General features: G+C 42.9%; 2 protein-coding genes across 37 annotated transcripts in view; one reads left to right on the top strand and one right to left on the bottom strand.

Moving 5' to 3' along the window:
- Positions 1-22,143, bottom strand: part of NEB (nebulin) — a 158,793-nt gene that overhangs the window by 22,864 nt on the left and 113,786 nt on the right. The gene's annotated exons all lie outside the window — the stretch shown is intronic.
- Positions 2,385-22,143, top strand: part of RIF1 (replication timing regulatory factor 1) — a 28,410-nt gene continuing 8,651 nt past the window's right edge. The window contains exons 1-21 of one of the 2 annotated variants that reach the window (XM_038142122.1): positions 2,385-2,612; positions 3,759-3,837; positions 4,585-4,681; positions 6,191-6,321; positions 6,858-6,952; positions 8,520-8,709; positions 9,509-9,601; positions 9,684-9,822; positions 10,783-10,934; positions 11,583-11,700; positions 12,757-12,930; positions 13,156-13,266; positions 13,507-13,569; positions 14,237-14,337; positions 15,340-15,426; positions 16,552-16,625; positions 16,718-16,898; positions 18,525-18,632; positions 18,903-19,052; positions 20,367-20,466; positions 21,095-21,359. In XM_038142122.1, coding sequence (XP_037998050.1) covers positions 2,440-2,612; positions 3,759-3,837; positions 4,585-4,681; positions 6,191-6,321; positions 6,858-6,952; positions 8,520-8,709; positions 9,509-9,601; positions 9,684-9,822; positions 10,783-10,934; positions 11,583-11,700; positions 12,757-12,930; positions 13,156-13,266; positions 13,507-13,569; positions 14,237-14,337; positions 15,340-15,426; positions 16,552-16,625; positions 16,718-16,898; positions 18,525-18,632; positions 18,903-19,052; positions 20,367-20,466; positions 21,095-21,359 — 2,681 coding nt within the window. In that variant the 5' untranslated portion in view covers positions 2,385-2,439. The remainder of the gene's footprint in view (positions 2,613-3,758; positions 3,838-4,584; positions 4,682-6,190; positions 6,322-6,857; positions 6,953-8,519; positions 8,710-9,508; positions 9,602-9,683; positions 9,823-10,782; positions 10,935-11,582; positions 11,701-12,756; positions 12,931-13,155; positions 13,267-13,506; positions 13,570-14,236; positions 14,338-15,339; positions 15,427-16,551; positions 16,626-16,717; positions 16,899-18,524; positions 18,633-18,902; positions 19,053-20,366; positions 20,467-21,094; positions 21,360-22,143) is intronic. The other variant, XM_038142121.1, reaches the window with a different exon arrangement.

The raw sequence follows: 22,143 nt of genomic DNA, 5'->3' as shown, positions 1-22,143 counted from the left end.
AAATTGTTGATTTTAAAATCCTTTCAGACTGTTCCAGTTGAAATTGCTAAATTTTATATCCTTTCAGACTGTCCTAGTTGAAATGGCTGAATTTAAATCCTTTCAGACTGTTCCAGTTGAAATTGCTGATTTTAAATCCTTTCAGACTGTTCTAGCTGAAATTGCTGAATTTTATATCCTTTACAACTGTTCTAGTTTAAATTGTTGAATTTAAAATAATTTCAGACTGTCCTAGTTGAAATTGCTGAATTTAAATCCTTTCAGACTGTTCTAGCTGAAATTGCTGAACTGAAATATTTAAGACTGTTCCAGTTGAAATTGCTGAACTGAAATATTTAAGACTGTTCCAGTTGAAATTGCTGATTTTAAATCCTTCTCCAAATGTTTTTACCTGAAGCAGCATTAAAGCTACCTCTGGTCTAATCCCACCAAGCCTGCAGTGAGTTATTTTTGTTCCTTGCAAACCTCATTAATTTTATTTATCTAAAGGATAAATAAGTTTTGCCTCCCGAGTGTTTTCTTGACTCCAGCTCTGCCGAAATCTAATGCCCACTAAGAATTTTCCTGTGAATTCCATTTTTTTTTTTTTTTTGCAGCATTTCTACTCCTCATCACCTGAATTCATCAGGAATGGTTTGTGTTGGAATCTGAAACGCAGGGAACTCTCAGAGCTTTGGGCCTGGAAGCCAAAGTTCAGAATTAAACACAGGATTTCATCTGAGACCTTGGAAAAGGGTTCTAAATTTAGGTGCTAGAAGAATGTGGATTTATAGTTTAAAGCAGAGACATGTTAAGCTAAGTAGAAGAAAGTTTAGAGTTTTAGAGTTTAATATTAGATAAATAAAAATATAGAAAAAATAAAAGCAGTTACAGAGGTGACCAAGGAGCTCAGAAAGCAGCACTGTGGGTTTGGTGTCATGACAGGACTGGCTAAGAAAGCTTACACATGAGTTCATGAGACAAAATATTTAAGGATTGGGCCAAAAGCATCAATCTCCTTGTTGGCAGTGCTTTATTGGTCAATAGATCCTTAAAAAGTCTCGTAACTGAGGGTCTTGGGACCCTCTGAGCCATGCAGTGAAGGAGTGAGCCAAATTCACCCTTCCTGCCTGTGCAGAAGAAAAATGAATCCCATCATCTAGAAAACTCAGAGGTGCTGTCTCTAACTCGTTCAAAATTCCTTCACAAATCCCTATAGTTTCGCACAAGGAATTTCTTAAGCAAATCAGCCCACTTTTTGCTTTATTTCTTCTAATTTATTTCATTTCTGAGCTTTTATTGTCATTTCTCTGGGAATATAATGCTGCTTTCTGGCTGTACTGGAGAACAACATCGCAGCTCCCCTCCTGGTTATTTCCAACACTCCACGAAAGGAGTTTGGCATCGCCGCATTTCTGGGATGTAACTGGATTCAAAATGTGCTTTTTAATCCTGCCACCTTGTGTTGCACAACAGCATTCCCATTTCCCAGGATCAGCCGCAGCGCTTGCCCATAGGGAAGAGAATAAGGAAAAAAGCACGGGGAGAACGTCAATGTTTTATTTACCCTCGGCGCGGGAGAATGTCAATGTTTTATTTATGACCTCGGCGCGGGGTTTTTGTTGATGTTCTTTCTTTAACTGGGAAGAGACAAGTCTTGGATGGATAGGGATGAGAACCAGGGAACAGATGGAATCTCCATGGGATATTTTTTGGGGGAAGAAACCCAGGTCAGCCAGTCCCGCTGGGCATCTCCGGTGGCACAGGGAAGCCCTGGAGGTGACCGAGCCTCAGCCACGGCCCGGCTCTGTCCCGGAGCTCCAGGGCTTTCCAACACCTCGGGATTTCCCATTTCACCCCAGGGGAGCTCAGGGAACTCCGGCTGGAGCTCCTATGGAGCTGGAGTTCATTTCCAGTCTTAATTAGGGATTTGACCTCACGTGCTTCCTCCCGAGGGTCACCTCCGACCTCGTGACCGGGGACAGGAGGCAGGGAATGGCCGGAGCCGTGTCAGGGCACGTTTCTGTGGGAAATCGGGGAAAGGCTCTTCCAGCAGAGGGTGGTCTGGCACCGACCAGGCTCCCCGCGGAACGCTCACGGCCCCGAGGCCGCCGGAGCTGCAGGAGCGTTTGGACAGCGTTCTCAGGGCGGGTTTGTCGGGCAGGGCCGGGCGGCGGCGGGCGATGCCCGTGTCCCGCCGCTATTCCCGGCTCCCTCACACCGCGCCGCCCGCTCCGACCGAGCGCCCTCAGCGCCGGCCCGGCCCCGCCCCCGCGCGCGCCCCGCCCTTCCCGCCACGCCCCCCGCCAATCAGCGCCGGGGGGCGGGGCTGCCGCGGGGCGCGGGAACCTCCGGGCCGCGCTCCCATTGGCCGGAGCCCGCGCGCCGCCGGGCCCGCGCGCGCCGCCATCTTAGCGCGGGAGGCGCGCGGGGCTGAGGGGCGGCGGTGGCGGCGTCGCCATGAGCGCTCCCGGCCCCGAGCCCGAGCCCGCCGCGCCCGGCCCCGGGCCAGAGCCCGCCCCCGCCGCTCCCGAGCCCAACGCCGGCTCCAGCCTCGGCCCGCTGCTCCGCACCCTGCAGGACCCCGGCGCGCCGCCGGGAGAGCTGACGGACGCGCACCTCACCATCGTCAGGTGAGCGCGGGGGACGCGCACGCTGGCGGAGGGGAGCGGGCGGCCTGAGGGCTCGGGCCCGCAGTGGAGAGAGACGGAGCCGGCAGGGCGATGGCAGCGGGGACCTGCCGGCCCGGTGGGGCGGCGTGGCCGCGGGGACACCGCGGGAGACATGCGGGGCTGGGGGGAGGGAGGAGGAAGGGGAGGAAGAGGAGGGAGGAAGGAAGGAGCGCATCTTCACCACGGGGTCTGCGCACCGCAGAGCCTCCCTTCCCCTTGGATTCCGGGGGGATCGTCAGAGGTGGGTGAAGAAAACGCTGGGAAATAATAACTTTCTTATAATGACAAAGCTTTGCGGCTTTATGGTTGGACGGGTGAAGTTTTTAGTTGGCGTTCGCCGTGTTTCCATTGCATTTCTTTCTGGAAGGCGCTTCTTGCCCGTGGGGCTGTGCCTGTACCTGCATCTGTCCGAATATGCCATGTGCAAAGGCACCGGCTCTTTCGGTGTCTCCCTTCGGTTCTGCGCTGAATTTAAAGCTGTAGCTAGTCGCGTGGCAGATTTTACAGGTTTCTAGAAATAGCTGACAGCAAAAAACCCCTCTCGATGTAAGTGTTAACAACAACAGGTTTCTCAGGTTGTCCCTGGATGGCTGAACTCGGCACGGTTTGGGTTTTGCAGCGAGAAGCTGATGATTAATGTTTTATGGGATAATTACAGCTTTTCTGCGAGGATGTTCCTCACGTGTGTGCAAAGTCATCCTTGCTGCTTGTCAGACCGGGATTTTCCTGCGTTCTGGAACTGCTTGTTTCAGGAAAAGTGCTTTTTCAGCTCCTGTATTTCCGTTTTTTCTAATTTGCAGCAAGCCATTTAAAGTTTGCATGCTAAATTTTAATGTTTTTATAGAAGCTGACCAAAACATGGAAACATTTAATGTTTTTATGCGTGTTCTTGAAGCAGAAAATGATTCATTTTTCACTTTGTGCTGTAACACGGGATTTTGCTGCTGGGTCAGACCTTGTGCTGGCATTTTTGCTCTTTAGGTCCTTCGGTGTTGTGTCGATTCCCTTCAGGAAAACACGCTGCTGTGTGTCACAAGTGGAAAGTTAAGTCAGTTACAAGGTATTTAACCTGTAAATATTGTTTGTTTTCCCTCCTGCTCCTTGCAGCCGCTTGAGTGGTGAAGGAGGCAAAGCATTCACTGCAGATTTCAGGAAACACTTCCCTCAGCTCTGCAAGGTGTTCAAGGTATGGTTCTTCCATTCCGTTCTCTCACACTTCAGTGAGCAAAGATTTATTTTGGTGGGCAAGGTCAGTGGGCACTGAAAGACTCCAATTTCAGTTCATTTATGGAGTCACAGAAACATTAAGGTTGGGAAAATCTCCGAGTCATGGAATCCAACCTTTAATGGGAATGCAGGGTAGTGGCAGAGCAGGAGAGGGGTTTTTAGGTGAAATAGATCATTCTTGTGATGAGGAATTACTGCATTAAAAACCAAAACGCTGGGTTGGATGTGTTCAGGCAGCATCCCACAGGCAAATCTAATCTTCCAGCCAGGAGAGATAGTGTGTTGTGGCTGCCTTAGAAACATTTCAGAATTCAGAATATGCAGAGGAGGTTTAAGGAGTGATGTAAAGGTTGTTCTTAGCCATTTTCCCTTCTGTTTCAGCAACCTAAAAACAATTGGAGAGTCAAGTGAGAGACCATAATATACCCAGCCAAAGTGAAAGACTTGGGATGTTTGGGATTTATTTCATTAAAGATGTTTTTATTACAGGGAGCAGAAATGCCTTCAGCACCTCGAATTGCTGTATTGATTTGGTGTGTACAGAATCCAGGGAGGGTTTCCTGCCTGGGTGGATTTTTCACCAAGTCTTTGCTTTTTCCAGCTTCCCAGCAGTGTTGGTATTCAGACAATAAGCTCAATATTTCTCAGTTCCTTTTCTAACCTGAGATTCTGTGGATTTGGGTTGTGTTTGTTTTTTTTTTTCCAGGCACACATTTCCAGTCCAAACTTGGAGCTCAGTAATGCAGCATTGCAGGCCTTGGGCTTCTGCACTTTTAATTCAAACAACACAGCTGAATTATCTGGTAAGCAAGCAATAAATATAAAATTACTATAAATATATACCTCAGAGCTCTTTTTTTATGGTTTTTTAGCATTTGCTTTCATTTTGACCAGGTTTTTTCTGTAATCTGAGCAATGTAATCAGCTCATTAATTCTTTTACACAAGTGTGGTGATGTTTTTTCGTGCTGTCACACCAATTCTGTTTAACTAACTTCTGGTTTCATTAAATGCTTCGGTAGCAATTAGTACACTAATTAGTTGTGTGGAATTAGTGATCAGAAAAAGAGATTCTTGTGGGAAAAGAGTGAAGAGCCTATTTGTAGGATTTGGGAGTGCACTTTAGAGCTTTTCCACATTTTCCAGCTCTTTCTTGGAGATTTCTTTGTTCCCTCAAATCATGGAGTGGTTTGAGTTGGAAGAGACCATTAAAGGTCATCTAGTCCAGTCCCAGCTATTTCAGATTAATCCAAAATCTTATGCTCTGCCTTCCTAGAAAGTGCTAAACCCTTTTCAAAAAAGCTTTTGGTTTTGAGAACTTTACCTTTGCCTCAAGGTAAGACCACAGGGTTTTGGTAGCAGGGGAGAGAGCGTTTTTCCTGTTTGAAATTGGTTTTTTTGGTTCTTCTCCTCCATTTCTTCAGTGTCTTCTGCTTTCCCATTGTGCAAAATTCCCCCTGATTTCCTGTGAGAACGAGGCATTTCTAATAATGTCTGTGTGGGATCTTTCTTTCCTCTCATTTTTTTCTAACCAGTTGATAAATGACAGTTTCACCACAGAATGTCAGGCTCCAGAAGTCACAAAGCCCTGGAAACAATGGGGAGTTGAAAAGGGAGAGAGGACAAGCAGCTCCTGTACCTTTGGGTGTGCTTTTGGTCAGGGCAGAGGAGTGGAAGTGTCCTTCCATTTCTCTCATTGTCAGATCGTTCACCCCCAGAGTGCAGAATTGCAATGAATCACACCTTTTCACCCTGGAATTTTAAAGGAGCACATGATTTCTCCATCTGTGTTCTTAGCTGGATCTAAGTCCTATATTAATTAACCTTATTAATTTTTATGTAATGAGCTACAGTTTCACCACCTTCAGTAACAAAAAGCTCTTGTAGGCTCCAAAATAAATTTATGTCAAGTTATGACCAAAGTGCTGCTAAATTCACTTAAAATCCAATAAATTTTCAGTAATTAAATACTTCATCTTCAGCTCAGGTGTATTCAGCTAAAGCTGTCTTCTCATTTTATGGATTCTTATCCAGGTAGTACAGATGCACTGCATTATTAGTATTTGTGTATTGATTATTATATCAATAATTTCTATATTAATAATTAGTATTGCTGTATTGATTTGTATATTAATAATGTTAATTAATAACATTTTCAGCTTTCTGGCTGCTTTAGTAGGAGAGAAACAGCTCCAAAGTGATGTTTAAGGCAATAAATCATTGGGGCTTGCAGCTGAATGGATTCTGGGCTCATTGAAGTGGGCAGAGTGACCTGTTGAAGAGGATTTTGAGGCTTTGTGTGCTCTCTTTCAGGCACTGAAATGCAGGAGCTGCTGGCAGCAGTGAACAGCGTTGCTGTGAAATCCTCGGACAAGAACACTCGCACTCGGGCACTTTGGGTCATCTCCAAGCAGGCATTTCCTCCAGAAATTGTTAGAAAGGAGGTGAGTTCCTTCACTGTGAAGAATTGTTAGAAAGGAGGTGAGTTCCTTCACTGTGAAGAATTGTTAGAAAGGAGGTGAGTTCCTTCACTGTGAAGAATTGTTAGAAAGGAGGTGAGTTTCTTCACTGTTCTTTTGGTGGCCTCATTTCTCACAGAGAGGAGGCTCCAGAAATTGTTTAAAAGAAGGTGGCTTTCTTCAGTTCTCATCTTGGTGCTGTCCTGTCCTAGGGGGAGGAGGCAAATTCTTTGTCGCTCTCCTCTCAGTAGTTTTTGAACCTGAAGGTTGTTCCCCATCAAATCTGACAGCCAAATATCAGTTGTTGGAAAGCCTGAGCCAGAAATAACTGCTCTCCTTGAGGGGAAACCTGTAATGTGAGCAGTCCTATCAGAAAGCAATGAAATACCACAGGGGAGAAAAATGATGTTTAAAACGAGATAATCCAAACACAATCCTGGAAAGTGAAATGTCACAATTCCAGCTCCTCCTGGAATGACTTGTATGCAGGTGCTCACTGTGCTGTTCTCTTGGTTCCTCAGGTGTCCAATATTCTCTCTACCCTGGAAACAATCCTGACTAAAGGAGAAGTTCAGTCAGTTGTGGTCGAATATGAAGCACTTAATGTCATTATCCGGTGGGTGCTCTGCAATATTCCACTGTCAGCCTTCGTTGAAGGGGGAAACCTCAGACAAAACCCAAGTGGCACTGAATGGACTAAAGGAAAAACTCCAGAGCTCCTTGAGTTGTTTGTTGTGCTGAGGATTGTTTTCCTCCAGCGTTGCCCTGGTTTTCACTGGGCTGGAGGTGGCTGCTGAGTGCAGTGGGTGGGATTTGGGATGGGAATGGTGTTGAGAGCACCAGGGGTGTTTTCCTTCTTGCTGAGCAGAGTTTGCTCCAAGTCAAGGACGAGGGGACACAGCTGGCACAGCTGATATTCCATGGAATTGTGCCCAGGGCTGAACTGGGGAGCTGCTGGGCTGTGCACCGCTTCTTTTGTGTGTTATAATTAATTAAAGTATTGTCTTAATAATAATGTCATCATTCTGATGCAGAAATTAAACAATATTGCTTTCATTTTTAGTGGCTATTTAGGAATTACTTCCCACCTCTCACCTGTGCTTCCCAAGTCATGTTCTTACATTTTGTTTCCAGAACTTGCCTGCTTGAGAAATTCTCTGCCATTATTTGGGGGTTTATTTAAAAATACCTTATTTAGAAATACCTCCTTGGCAGCACGTGTTAGTGCAATGTTTCCCATAACACTGTTGAAATTCCTGTCTAATTCCAAAAGTGACTTTTTGGGACTATCACTGTGAGCACGTTGTTCTGGTCAGCAGAACTGAAATATTCTAATTTCATCTTTACTTAGTGCTAATTTAATTTCTGTGCTAGTAAATACATTGAGCTTGTATTTTTACTCCTTTTTAAGTTTAAGAGAAAACTTTTGGCATCTGGTTTGAGCTGCAAATCCATTTTAAATAGTTCTTTTAAACAGTTCTTGTCCTCTGGCTTTAATAAAGTCACTTGAAAGGCAGAACTTTTCCTTAGTGCAGCAAATTCTCCATAAACTGTAGGGATGGGGATTGACTTTCCTGGGGAAAAGGGGGACCTAAAAAAATTTCTGGATTCCTAGATTCAGGCTAACATGAATATATTCCACATATTCCCATTTCTGCATGTTTTTTGGTGTGGGTGGGCTGCTGGAAACGTGTGGAATTTTGTCATGCTGTGCTCTAACACTTTGGGAATAGGAGGAGAAATCAGAGCTCTGACCAGGCCAGTGTTCGTGGAGCCTGTCCAAACCTGGCTTGGGATTTGTCCAGAAGCTGCTGGGAGTTGTTCCCAGCTGTGTGGGAGCTGCCTGGGCTCCTGGGAACTCCCAGGGATGGTTCATGGCCAAACCTTCCTTGGGCATTGTGCATTCCTGTCAGGCTCTCAGCTCCTGTGCCCGAATTGTTGTGATAAAATGGGAAGCACAGCTCTCAAGTCAGGCTGTTGTGCTTTTGAAGAGATTTATCTGAAATAACACTTGAACTCTGCACTTTTAGTACAACCTCAAAATACAATTGATAAAAAAAAAATGGGATGGTTTCCTATAAACCCTGGATTGATTTAGAGCATTTTTTGATGATCCAAAGATCACTTGAGTGCCTGAGCTGTCTGTTGGAGAACTCTAATCCCTGGGTTTTTTTTGGATCCAGCTTAATGGAGCAAGCCCCGGCCCAGATGGGAGAAGAGGCTGTGAGGTGGGCAAAGCTGATCATCCCCCTGGTTGTCCACTCGGCTCACAAAGTGCAGCTAAGAGGTGCCACTGCCCTGGAGATGGGAATGCCACTGCTCCTGCAGAAGCAGCAGGAGGTGGCAGCTGTCACCGAGCACCTGATGACCACAGTGAGTGACAGTGCAGGGCCTCTGGGCAGCAGGAGCCCGTGGGGCTGCTGGGGAGCAGTCATTTCATTTCCTGTGCTTTGACAGCAACTTCTTGATGCCAGTGGTGGTAGTGGGAAAAAAATGGAAATGTAAATATTCCCTGCCAAAAAGCGCCCAGCAGCAGAGGGGATGGGAGGCAGGATTTGGAGGGCTGAGGGTGGAGAGGGAGGCAGAAAAGCAGAGGATGCTCAGCATTTTCCATGTCCTTCAAGAGTCCCCATCCTGTGCAGCAGCAGCCCCTGGGTGTCTTTGAAGCTTTCCATGTTCCCCTTCACTGCCAGGACTGGCCTTACTTGGCTCATTTATTTCACCTTACTTTCTGCTCAAAAACCCAAAAACACAACCAAACAAGGGGGTGTTTGGGGTCGGGGCGTGTTTTGACTTCAGAGTTGGAGGAAATGGAAATATTTGAAGACATGAATTTTGTTTTGTTGGTTGCCACTGCCAATAAGAGCCATAAACTTCAGCAGAAAAGAGAATCAGGTGGTAGCAAATGCTGTGTGGTACAGAATGAAATCCTGATGGAGGAACGTCACAAATGCTGCTCCACTTCCTCGAGCTTGGATTTTGCTAAGCAAAACAAACTCATGCTTAATTTAGATATCTGAGTTATATATATATGTGTTTAATTGTAAAAAATACATCTGCATGATCTCCAATCTTGTCTGTTGGTTGTGTCCCCAGACGTTGGTATGAGTGTGTAGTTTTAGAATATTTTAAATCCGTTTCTTGTAGAAATTCTGTTTCTTTCTGCCTGCAGAAATTAATTTCCGAACTTCAGAAATTGTTTTCTTCCAAAAACGAGACCTTCGTGCTAAAACTGTGGCCCCTGTTTGTCAGATTGCTTGGAAAGGTAAGCAGGACAGGAATCAATCCTTAGCAGAGGGTTCTGAAGAGCAGCAGTCTGTTTTCATGGCGAATTTCTTCCTGCTCAGACTCTGCATCGCAGTGGCAGCTTCATCAACTCCCTGCTGCAGCTGGAGGAGCTGGGCTTCCGCAGCGGCTCCCCTGTGGTGAAGAAAATTGCCTTCATTGCCTGGAAGAGCCTCATTGACAACTTTGCTCTAAATCCAGGTAGGTTAAAATAAAATATTTACCCCGATTTGTGTTAGTACAAGTCATACATAACTGGGAAAATGTGCACTCTGGGATATGTACTTTAATACTTAACTTGAATTCATAAATATGTATTAATACATTAACTGAAAAAATAATCTGTTAGTGGTCATTGCATTGTTTGTTTACCACTGGATATCCACATCATGGTGCAGAAAAGTTCACTGTGTGCATAGCTAAAATTCAAGTTTTGGTTGGTTTTTTCCTTGTTTTCGTTTCTCTTTGAGGCAAGGGGATAGTTTGATCATTTGTTCTATCCTGATTTTTCTGCTGGGAATGCTAGAACTAGAATAAGATGAGTAAATTGTGGTTTGTAGTGCTATAAATGATCCAAACAGCAGTGAAATAGAGAATAAAACATTCTGTCTATTTTATTTTGGATGGTGTGGTCTAACTGGAGAAAGGCAGCACTTCAGGATTCCAGAGGTGTTAAAAAAAAAGTTGTTTAAAGGTGTAACCTGAACCTGGACAGGTTTTTAGTCTGCCTTGTGTCAAAATACAATATTTTTTACCTTGATTGTGCTCCTCTGAAAACTCAGGGTTTGATTTTCCTGTCCCTGGAGCAGATGGGGCCTAACAGAGCAGGCAAGAGGGAATTTCTGTTTATCACAATCCCAACGTGGGTCAGGTTGGGTCCAGCCTGCCTTCTCGAGTGGGGTCACACTGGAATGCAGAAACTTTAATTTCAGTCTTTGCATTGAATATAAACACTCGATTTTTGCAGAGATGTTTTAAGCAATAATTGGAGCAGTAAGAGAATTTGAAAGGTTGGTGTGGTTGAGTTTTGCAAGTTACTGTTAATTGAATTTGAAGCTAAAAGATAGTGGGGAAAAAAACCCATAATGTTTGAATCAGATTTTGCTGAGCTGTGATCCAGTGATCTGTGTTGTTTAAAATGCACATTTTGGATCCTCCCAGACATCCTGTGCAGTGCTAAGAGGCTGAAACTGCTGATGCAGCCCCTGAGCTCCATCCACGTGAGGACAGAGGCTCTGGCCCTGACCAAGCTGGAGGTCTGGTGGTATTTGCTGATGAGGCTGGGACCTCACCTGCCCTCAAACTTTGAGCAGGTAACTCAGGTGACAACAGTCCTGATCCCTGTGCAGCAGGATGTAAAATATTCCTGCTTCATCCCTTTCTGCTTTGTTGCTGAAATCAGACTCCCTCAAGGAGCTGATTTGTCCTGGTGTGTGACTCGCAGATTGTGTAGAGGGGATGTTTGGGATTCACAGCCCCAAAATATTGGAGAGTCTGTGGGAATGTCCTGTGAGCACCTCTGAAAATCTGCCCTGAGTGCAGTCATGGTTTATAAACATGTTAAATAGAGGCTCTTTTCTCCTTTCTCCAAGGAAATGTGGGCTTGGAAAAGGCTGCCACAGGAAAACTGGTGCAAAGACCATAAATATTTAGGAAAATGGAAAGAAAACTGATGCAGGTGTTCCATTTCTAGTCCCACTGTAGGTGGAATGGACCTGTTTCTGTTCAACACCTGATTTCATTAAATTCATCTTCAAGATGGGAGTAAAGGGAGGGAAAAGTATTTTCTTAGGATTATTAAAATACACTGCACCCAGCAGGAGTTTTTGTTTGGTTGGGCATTGTCATTCATTCTGAATACCCAGAAGCTCTGGTTTGTGAGCAGCAGCCCAGCGTGTGTGATGGGAATGAGTTCTTTGTGGCTTGCACGTGTTGTAGCTGTTGCTGGGGTCCCTTTGCAGGTTTGTGTCCCGCTCATCCAGAGTACCCTGAGTGTGGATCCTGCTGCTGCATTCCCAGGAACGCCCTCACGGCCAAACAACCCCAGCCTGGGCTCAGCAACCCCTGGGCAGAAACCAGGTACTGAAACATCATTTCCAGCTCCATGTCACATGCACAGACTCCTCTTCTCTTTGGCATGTTCTGCTTTTCCATTTATAATGCTTGTTCTTCAGAACAGTGATTTTTCTGCATGATTTATATTGGGGAAGGCGAGGCTGTTGCAGTCATTATTTAAAGTTTCAAAAGTTGTGCCAGTCACAGTTTGGGGACCAGTTTTAATGGCCTGAACTGTGTTCCCTGTTGCAAGGGAGCTCTGCTTTGAAATCTTATTTTTTCATCTGTGAGTCTGTGTGCTATTTATATCTGCCCTTTCATTTCTGTAGCAATTTTAGTTTCTGCCTGAATGGTAGAGAACCTTGGAGTAGTTTGGGTTGGAAGGGACCTTAAAGCTCATCCAGGGACACCTTCCACGGCCAGCCTGGCCCTGGGCACTTCCAGGGATGGGCACCCCACCCTCCCAGCCAGGAATTCCTTCCCAATATCCCACAAACCCCGCCCAGGGATGATGATCCATCAGGAATTTTAATCTGTGCAACCACCTCGATTTGAGCTTTGTATGTAATTATCCAGTAAGGAACTCCTGGTGTTCCTTCCCTTGCTGGCATCCGTGGCTTGTACCATTCTGTTCTGCTGGAATCAGGAGCCTCAGGGACCCTGGATTTGGGGAGTTTTCCCTTCTTTAAAAAGTTCATCTTAGTCCTGTGAGATCACAGCTGAGTTGGTCAAACTATTTTGCCAAGACTTCTTAAATTTCTGTTCCAGGGGACAATTTCCAGTGGAAGCTGTTGTGCAGCAGCAGATTTATGCAGGTGTTCAGTGGCTGTGTAGCCACGGCTTCCATGGAGATTTCTGTGGCCAAAATAAAATTTGGTGCCCCAGAATTGACAATTTTGGGGCAGATATTTTAAAATACAGGAAAAATATGGCTGTGATAGCAAACCCCACTTACCTGAGAAACCTGGCAGTCAGAGGTGCCTTTCAGTCAGCAGCACTCCACAATTTGTCCTTTTCCTGGGGAATTTGGGGCTTTTCCCTGCAATTCCTGTGCTGTTCTGATCCGTGTGCCTCCCTCAGGTGCTTTGCTGTTCGTGAGCCCGGGCACACCCAGGATGGCCGTGAGCAGCAGCTCAGCAGGAGGGCAGCTCTTCCCTTCCATCCAGCTCCTGGGCATGGAGATGCTGCTCCACTTCCTCATGGGACCTCAAGTTGTGGATTTTGCTAAGCAGAACAAGCTCGTGCTCAGTTTAGGTATAGGAGTTTTATATTTCTATTTAACTGTAAAAAATATATTCGTGTCATCTCAAACCTTTTCTGTTCGAGTGAAATAATTTAAACTTGTAAGTGTTATCAGTTTTAAGATCTCTTTATGTTTAAAATGCTGTAAATACACAAATACTTGATTATTTTTAAGGCTTATTTTCCCAGTAAACTGCAAATAACAGGTTTATGGACTGTGTTTTTTTGTTCTTGTAGAGCCTCTCCAGTACCCACTGATCAGTAGCCCTTCTTTTTTTTGTAAGCATGCCAGCACTCTGATAAATGCTGTTCAGGATGGCTTTATTGCGATTGGAAAAGAAGTTCCTGGTAAGAATTCAGTGGTGAAATTTAAACATTTTCTGGGAAATCAAGTGGGCAAGGGAGGCATAAGAATTCCACACTTTGTGTGATGTCCTGGTGTTATAAAAAGTAGAACTTTTCTGCCTTGCATTGAAATTTTAATTTTGGCTTCAATCCAAATCTGTCCTTTAGCTCAGTTTGTATTTTAGCTGCTGTTCTGTTGAATATTTTTGTTGCAAACTGAATAAAGCCATTGTTACCTTGCAGATTGTTTGCTGAATGTTATCTGGAAGGACATAAATGGATATGTAAAAACAGCAATTGAAGCAGGTAAAAAAAAAAGGGTCATTTTCTTTAATTTGGCATTGCTCAGCAGTCAGAGGTGGTTTATTTTTAAACCAGACCAAAATTGTTCATTGTTCATTGCTTGGGTTTAGTCTGAATCAATAATTCTGCTCTGTTTTAAAGCAATTTCAGAAGAAAACCCCTCTTCAAGTCTTCAGTGTTGAGGAATGGAGACAAAAATTAAAGTTTTTTACTCATTCTTCATTGAGATTCTGTTCCATTGTAAACTGTAGAGGCTGCAGGTGTACAAAAGTTGATTCCTATTTTTAAAATATCTTTTATCCAAGGAAAGCCCAGAATCTGCTCAATAATCCAAACTTTTTATTGAAAATCAAACAACATTAATGTATCAAAATTCAAATCCTTAACAAAACAAAGGTGTTTCCATTTCCTAATTAAACTTGAAAATTTTTTATTTAAATTAGGCATTTCATTTCTGTCACGAGCAGAATTGGTCCCTGAATCTCTGAGGGATTGGTCCCTGAATCTCTGAGGGATTGGTCCCTGAATCTCTGAGGGATTGGTCCCTGAATCTCTGAAGGGTTTGATCAATTTTTCCAAATTGCCACAGAATTCTTTTGCTTTTTCACTAAATTTTGGATGATGCTCAGAGGGAGCATTCTGCTGTGACTGGAGCTGTTCTTTCCTGCAGGAAACAAGAAGGAGAAGCAGGGCTCAGAGATCCTGACCCTGTTACTGCAGGCCCTGAAGAACACGGTGAGCTCCAACGCTCTGCCTGTGCCCAGAGTCCTGGTGAGTTCTGGGAGCCTTTCCAGGGAACAGCCCAGCTGCCTGCGTGGGTCTGCTCTGCTGCAAAAACACCTTTTAGCTGAAGGAAATTGTTTCATTTTGCAATTTTTTCTTTGCCATTTTTCTTTGCCATTTTTCTTTGCCATTTTTCTTTGCCATTTTTCTTTGCCATTTTTCTTTGCCATTTTTCTTTGCCATTTTTTTGCCATTTTTTTGCCATTTTTTTGCCATTTTTTTGCCATTTTTTTGCCATTTTTTTGCCATTTTTTGCCATTTTTTGCCATTTTTTTGCCATTTTTTTGCCATTTTTTTGCCATTTTTTTGCCATTTTTTTGCCATTTTTTTGCCATTTTTGGCCATTTTTTGGCCATTTTTTGGCCATTTTTTGGCCATTTTTTGGCCATTTTTTGGCCATTTTTGGAAAATTTTTTGGCCATTTTTGGAAAATTTTTTGGCCATTTTTGGAAAATTTTTTGGCCATTTTTGGAAAATTTTTTGGCCATTTTTTTGCCTTTTTCTTTGCCCTTTCCTGCCATTTTTTCCTGCCATTTTTTCCTGCCATTTTTTCCTGCCATTTTTTTCCTGCCATTTTTGGGGGGGCTTTGGTGGTTCTTGGAGGTTTTTTTGTAATTTTTGTATTTTTGTGGGGGTTTTTGCATTTTTTTGTATTTTTGGGGGAATATTTTTTTTGTGGGGGTTTTGTATTTTACTTTTTTTTATCTTCTGTTTTTTTGTAATTTTTTTGTAATTTTGGGGGGGATTTTTGGGGGGTTTTTTTTAGAGTTTTTTTGTATTTTTGGGGGGTGTTTGGGCTTTTTTTGTGTTTTTCTTTTTTTTGGGGGGGTTGGGTTTTTTGTATTTTTTTGTTAAATTTTGGGTTTTTTGATGGGTTTTTTGGGGGTTTTTTTTGTATTTTATTGGTATTTATTACATTTTCCTTAAAATATTTGAACCCTCAGGAAAAAAAGACATTTAAATATATTTTTTTCCTCTTTCCCCACTTAGTCTCTCATTGACATCACTGTCAGGGAGTTGCCTCCAAAAGTGTTGGGATCCCCAGCTTACCAGGTTGCTGATATGGATCTTTTAAATGTAAGTCTCAATTAATTCTGGGGCTTCATTCATGCTGAAAGGTTTGAAAAATCAAATTATTCCATTATTGGCATCCCCAGCTTACCAATTGCTGATATGGATAATGATAATTATTATTGTGAATTTCTGGATGCTAATAATAATAATGATAGTTGTGAATTTCTGGCTAATAATGGTTGTGTTTTTCTGGCTAATAATACTAATGATAGTTGTGAGTTTCTGGCTGACAATAATAATGATGATAATTGTGACTTTCTGGCTAATAATATTAATAATAATTGTGACTTTCTGGCTAATAATACTAATGATAATTGTGACTTTCTGGCTAATAATATTAATGATAATTGTGTTTTTCTGGCTAAGAATACTAATGATAGTTGTGAATTTCTGGCTAATAATAATTGTGACTTTCTGGCTAATAATAATAATGATAGTTGTGAATTTCTGGCTAATAATAATAATGATAATTGTGACTTTCTGGCTAATAATAATTGTGAATTTCTGGCTAATAATAATAATGATAATTGTGACTTTCTGGCTAATAATAATTGTGAATTTCTGGCTAATAATACTAATGATAGTTGTGAATTTCTGGCTAATAATAATTGTGAATTTCTGGCTAATAATATTAATAATACTTGTGACTTTCTGGCTAATAATAATAATGATAATTGTGAATTTCTGGCTAACAGTAATGATGATGGTAATTGTGAATTTCTGGCTAACAATGATAATTGAATTTTTGGCTAACAATAACGATGATAAGTGTGAATTTTTGGCTAACAATAAGGATGATAAGTGTGAATTTTTGGCTAACAATAAGGATGATAAGTGTGAATTTTTGGCTAACAATAAGGATGATAAGTGTGAATTTTTGGCTAACAATAACGATGACAAGTGTGAATTTCTGGCGAACAATAACGATGACAATTGTGAATTTCTGGCTAACAATAATAACGATAATTGTGAATTTCTGGCTAATAATAACGATGATAAGTGTGAATTTTTGGCTAACAATATTGACAGTTGTGAGCTGTGGCTCAGAGCTGAGTGCAGTCAGAAATCCTGTGGAAGGGCAGCCCCATCTGCTGGGTGCTGGTTGAGCCTCGTCCGCTCTCTCCGCAGGGAACTCCGGCTCTGTTCCTGATCCAGCTGCCCTTCCGGAACAACCTCTTGCCGTGCTGCGTGTTGGATGAGAGGTACCCCTCGGGAAACGCCTCCCCGGTTTTATTGCCCCTCTCGTTCCAGCTGGGAAGAAGCCAGCTCTGACCTGTGGGATTTCCCTCCGCAGGTTCTTCGGGATCCTGGAGGCTCTGGTGGGCTTTGCGCTGTCCGGGCCCACCTCTGCGCTGGCTTTCAGCGAGTCTGTGCTCTGCGTCATCGCTCAGAGCGCAGCGCAGGTGGGCAGCAAGGAGCACCTCTGGAGGATGTGGAGCATTGTTGTCAACCCTCTGACCGACTGGATTAACCAGGTAATTCATTCGTTCATCACTGAATTTGGTTCTCTTCCCCACCCCCACGGGAGAACTTTGCCGAGCATTTCTAATTTTTTTAAGGAATTCCATGTCTTGAGGTGATACTGGAATTGGATAGCTCAGCATATTCCTGCTGGTGAAAACCAGGGAATGGTTTCCCCCAGGACCTGTTCATTTTTAAATACCATGGGTTGGATTTGCTTGGTTTGAAAAATCAAATAAATCCCAGACTGGTCCAATTACATCCTGAACATCTCAGTTTTACTCATGTTAGACATCTTTAGCGTAATAAAAGCCTTATAAATTAGAATATTTAAGAGATTTACCACCTTATTTGCTAGAAATAAGTTGATTGTAATGTAGGAGTTGCTGATTAATTATTCCTCATTAATCATTAGATCTAAAAATCATAGAATTTATGAAGAAAGTCTTGAAGCTGTGACCATTTACAGCAGCATGGGCACAGGGAATGGCTTCCCACTGCCAGGGGCAGGGATGGATGGGATGTTGGGAATTGGGAATTCCTGCCTGGGAAAGGGGCTGGAATGGAATTCCCAGAGGAGCTTTGCCTTCCTGAAATTTGTGTTATTGATCAGCAAATGTAAAATCTAGTGTCCAGGAAGTAAAACGTCCATAAAGATGATTCCTGCTTCACGTTTTCAGGGTGCTCATTGAGGGGATGCTGTGGCCAAGTCAGAGCCTGATCCCACACTGGAGCAACAAGGCTGACTTAAAAATTAATTACAGCCTGAAAAATTAATTACAGCCTGATTAACAACAGCCTGATTAACAACCATTTCCTTGTGGTCCTTGGCTGTGGGACCTCTTTGCCTTTCCATGCCTTGAACACCCCTGGCAGTGCCCGAGGCCAGGCTGGAGCAGCCTGGAGGGTGGGAGGTGTGGGGTGAGATCAGTGGGGTTGGGATGAGATGAGTTTTAAGGTCTGTGGGGTGCTCATCACTTACTGCAGCTGAAATGAGTGAGGAACACCAGACATTTCCTAGACTGGTTTGAATTTTGGGATGTATTTTGGCTTTTAGAAACAGCTTTTTACCCTCTGCTAGCAGGATCCTCCTGAGCTCTTGGAATAGCAGAACATCTGATTGCAAACTGTATTTATCACAGTGAATCAGGAGCAGCCTTGTTTGCCAGCCAATTTTGCAGCTTTAGCTTTGCTAAGCATAATTTAGCAGATCTCTTTTAAATTAGACACAAAAACATTTTGTAAATGCTAAAGTGGTGGTTTCTGTGGCATGGAGTGGTTTGGGGGAGACTTGAAGCTTGAAGAATTCTTTTTGCTGACTTGAGTTAGTAGAGAAATGAAAGAAGGGAGTGAAAATAAGTATAAAGCTTAAATATTCAAATGTCCCAGTTTGAGACAAAATTTGGGAGGTGACTTTCCCAGGGGGTCTCTTCTGAAAAAGCAGATTTTAACAGCTCTTCTCCCAGAAGATAGATCATCTGGGAGATGATGGTGTTTGGGAGATAATCTGGGAGATAATGGTGTTTGGGAGATCATCTCCTTGGAGAAGAGTGGAAAAAACTGTTCATTTAACAAGCAAAGTGTTCCCAGGTGTGAAGAAATGAATCATACTGAAGCATGAAACTCTTTTCTTGTTGCAGAATAACGAGGTGAACCAGGGGGATGCCCTGGAACACAACTTCAGTGCCGTGTACAGTGCTTTGTTGCTGCCAGTATCCCACATTTTCCCCACTCAGGGATTCCCACAGGTAAGGGAAAATGAATTGAATGAACTCAAAACCACGAGGGATTTATAAAATCTCTGGGATTTATAAAATCTCTCAACTCTCAGAGCTGACTTTGGGTTCACTCAGCTGGGTTTGGGTCCAGTACAACACCCTGCATTTAAAACCCTAAACCCACAGCTTAAAACCCTAAAAAATCCCCTAGGTTTTGACAGCAGAAGAAAACAAAGTTTTTTTTTCTTTTTCTCTGTCCCAGATATTGATATTCACCAACTTTTTCTCTCTCTGTTCAAGCCAACCCTGAAATCCCTGCTGCGCTCCTGGTCTGACCTGTATCGAGCTTTTGCTCGCTGTGCTGCCCTGGTGGCAACAGCAGAAGAAAACCTGTGCTGTGAAGAGCTTTGTGCCAAAATATTATCTGGGCTAGAAGGTGAAACTCCAGTAGTGAGTATAAAACTGATCACTTAGCAGATCTCCTTCTAATTAGATCAAAGAATGCGTGTTGTAAATGCTGCTGTGGTGATTCCTGCAGCGTGGAGTGGCTTGGGGGAGACTTGGAAGCTTCAAGAATTCTTTTTGCTGACAGGAGTTGGTAGAGAAATGAAAGAAGGGAGTGAAAACAAGTGTGAAGGTTAAATATTCAGATAGTTAAGCAGATTTGTCTCTAATTAATAATAATGAATGTCGTGGTGGAGGTAGATGGGATTTGTCAGGTGAAATGTGTTTATAAATAGCACCAACCCAGGCTCTGCAGTTGGGAAGGAGAGCATGGAACCATCAGCCTTGTGCACCAAAATTAAAGGATTTTACTCCTAAAGGTGTATAAAAAAGAAATATTTTTGAAAGAATCAGTGGTTTTGTTGCCTAAATTGCCTATTCCCAAACTCACCCCACAAGGGGAGGGGGATGAACGTTTAGTTTGGGATATAAAATCCTTCATGCATAAAGTTCACTTTGGAAAAAATACTGTGAAAAACACCAAAAAAATGGAATTGAAAAACCTGGAATTGAGAGGATTGCATCGTTGTAACCTACTTTGGGTGCTGCTGTATCCTGATAAATAAATAAAGTGATAAATACCACTTTTAAAAATCAGCAATTACTAAACAAGACAAACAATTTAAAAGTTCAGTGGGACGTTATATTCCAACTAATTTTACCTCACAATATCAGTGTCCCTTTTAAAGCAAGTTTGGCCTCATTTAGGGAAATGTGGATGGATTGAGGGGGTAAGAAAGCAGCTTTGCTCATCTTTTTCCATGCACTAAAAATAATTAGTGCTTTGACTGTTAATGGCAGCTTAATTGTTGTGCCTGTGGTGACTTTTGTGGCAAGCAGGCTTTGTCCTCGAGCACACAGGGAGCCTTGACCCTTCATTTTATTGATTCATGCTGAATGTGACCCCTTCTCCCAGCTGCCTGCCACTGCTCATCCTAATTATTAGACTGGGAAGCCCATCCTCAGTGGAGGTGTATATTTAAAATGGACTTTTATCACTCTCACCTGATCTTGCAGATCAACACCCCCCTTTAATTAAAAGCTGTTTCTTTGCTGTCCTGATCACCATGGGTGGTTTTTTCTGTATAGTTGCTCTTTTTCTGCTTGATTTTTGGTTTTTTTCTGCTTGATTTTTGGTTTTTTTCTGCTTGATTTTTGGTTTTTTTCTGCTTGATTTTTGGTTTTTTCTGCTTGATTTTTGGTTTTTTCTGCTTGTTTTCTGTTTCTGCTGGCTGATTTTTGTTTCTCTTTCCTCCTCAGGTGTTTTCCATGCTGGAAGGTCTCACCCACCTTGTGTCAGTCATGGTTGACTGCATCAACTTTGCACCCTATGGCACGAAATTCCAGCCCAAAAACAGATGTAAGGAAATAACTTAAAATTTGGGGTGTCTGTGTGTGGCTTCAAGAGTTGGTTTAAAATCAGAGTTCAACAGAAGACGAAGGGGTCATTGTGTATAAAATATTCTTTGGTTTGTTTCCTGTTCCCACTTAAATTGTTAAAGCTGAAGAAATAATTTCTAAAAAAGCAAAATTCGGTAAAAAAGTAGTTAAAATTGACCTGCCCCACGGGAATTTGTTGAAGTGGTAAAATGCAGTGTTGGGCTGCTGAAGGAATTAAATACTTTAATTGGAAATGTTGATGAGGGAATAACATAATGTAAACTTCACTTCCAAATAAATAATTAAAAAAATGTATTCCTCGTTCCCTCCTGCTCACAGAATTTGTGAGTCAGGTGCTGTCTTAGGAGTGGTTTTTTTTTTTCAATTAGGCATTAAAACCTTAAAAGCAGAGTCTGAGCAGCCAGAAGTATAAATAGGAATAGAAACCATGTATAATTATGCATTAAAATGTGGTGAAGTTGTTCAATCAATTTTTAAACTATTCACATGTCGATCTGGCTTGGGACAGAGTTTTTTCTCTGGTGTGGACTCAATGTTCAGCTGTAAGGAAAAAAAACCCAATTTTTTATGGAATTCTTGACCCTCAGCTCCGCAGACCCCCACGGACTGGGCCAAGAAGAAGAAGGAGCCCCTTGGCAAGCTGAGCTCTCTGTTCAAGCTGCTGCTGCTGCTGCTGAACTCCTTCCACGAGCTGAGCGGCGGGGAGCAGCACGCCGAGGCGCTGCTGGCGCTGGGCCCGGCGCTGCTGGGCGCCCTGCACGCCGCCATCGGCCGCATCGCGCTGCCCTCCCTGCTGGGCGCCGCCCTGGCCACCTTCTCCCAGCCCCTGGCGCTCTTCTACCAGAAAACCAAGTCAGTGTTGCCGGGGTGCCTGGGGAAAACTCCGTGGGGTGGAGCTCGGGGTGTGCGGGGCTCGAGGAAAGCTCCGGGTTTCAAACTCGGAGCTCGTCAGAGTGACCCTGCTGCCCCTCTCGGGTCTCTGCGAGGCTCCGGTTTCATTTCCACCTGCTGGTAATCTGCCCTGCACTGAAGATATTTATTGAGAGAAAGAAATGAAAATATTTAGGAAAAAAAATAGAATTTTTTGCATTAAATTTTCTAGGAAATTAATGAGAATTTCTTGATGTGCACCAAAATCCTGGAAGTTTTGAAGCAAAAGGAAATACTGGGAAAAACTTTGCTTGGTGCTTTTATCCTGAGCATTGTTTTCCTTGCATTTATTCATAAAAATGGAAAAGTTTCTTTTCTGAGCATGGAAAAGTTTCTTTTCTGAGCATCATTTTTTTAAAGATTTAAATAAAGAAGTTGGATAAATATTTTTGAAGGAGGACATGTGGAAGCCAATCAAATTTAGGATCCTCTTCAGCTTGGAGGTCACGGGCTTACAAAATGAGTTTAAAAATGCAGATTGCTCACAGTTTTCTGGCTAATTGTACCTAAGGATTTTTTTGTACGTGGAATATATTTATTTACGTGGAACATATCTATTCATATATTTATTATATAGAATTGCTTCGTTTATGGAATTGCTTAGTGGTGCTTCAGCTTTTTAATGCCAATATTTCAGCTTTTTAATGCAAATGTGTTTAAGGAGAGCATTTGGAGTGCAATGAGAAGTTCATTTACAAGAAAAGCT

This window comes from Motacilla alba, chromosome 7 (assembly GCF_015832195.1).
Source record: "Motacilla alba alba isolate MOTALB_02 chromosome 7, Motacilla_alba_V1.0_pri, whole genome shotgun sequence".
Classification (NCBI taxonomy): domain Eukaryota; kingdom Metazoa; phylum Chordata; class Aves; order Passeriformes; family Motacillidae; genus Motacilla; species Motacilla alba.
Note: the sequence above shows the minus strand (reverse complement) of the source record. Positions and strands in the feature narration are given on the sequence as shown.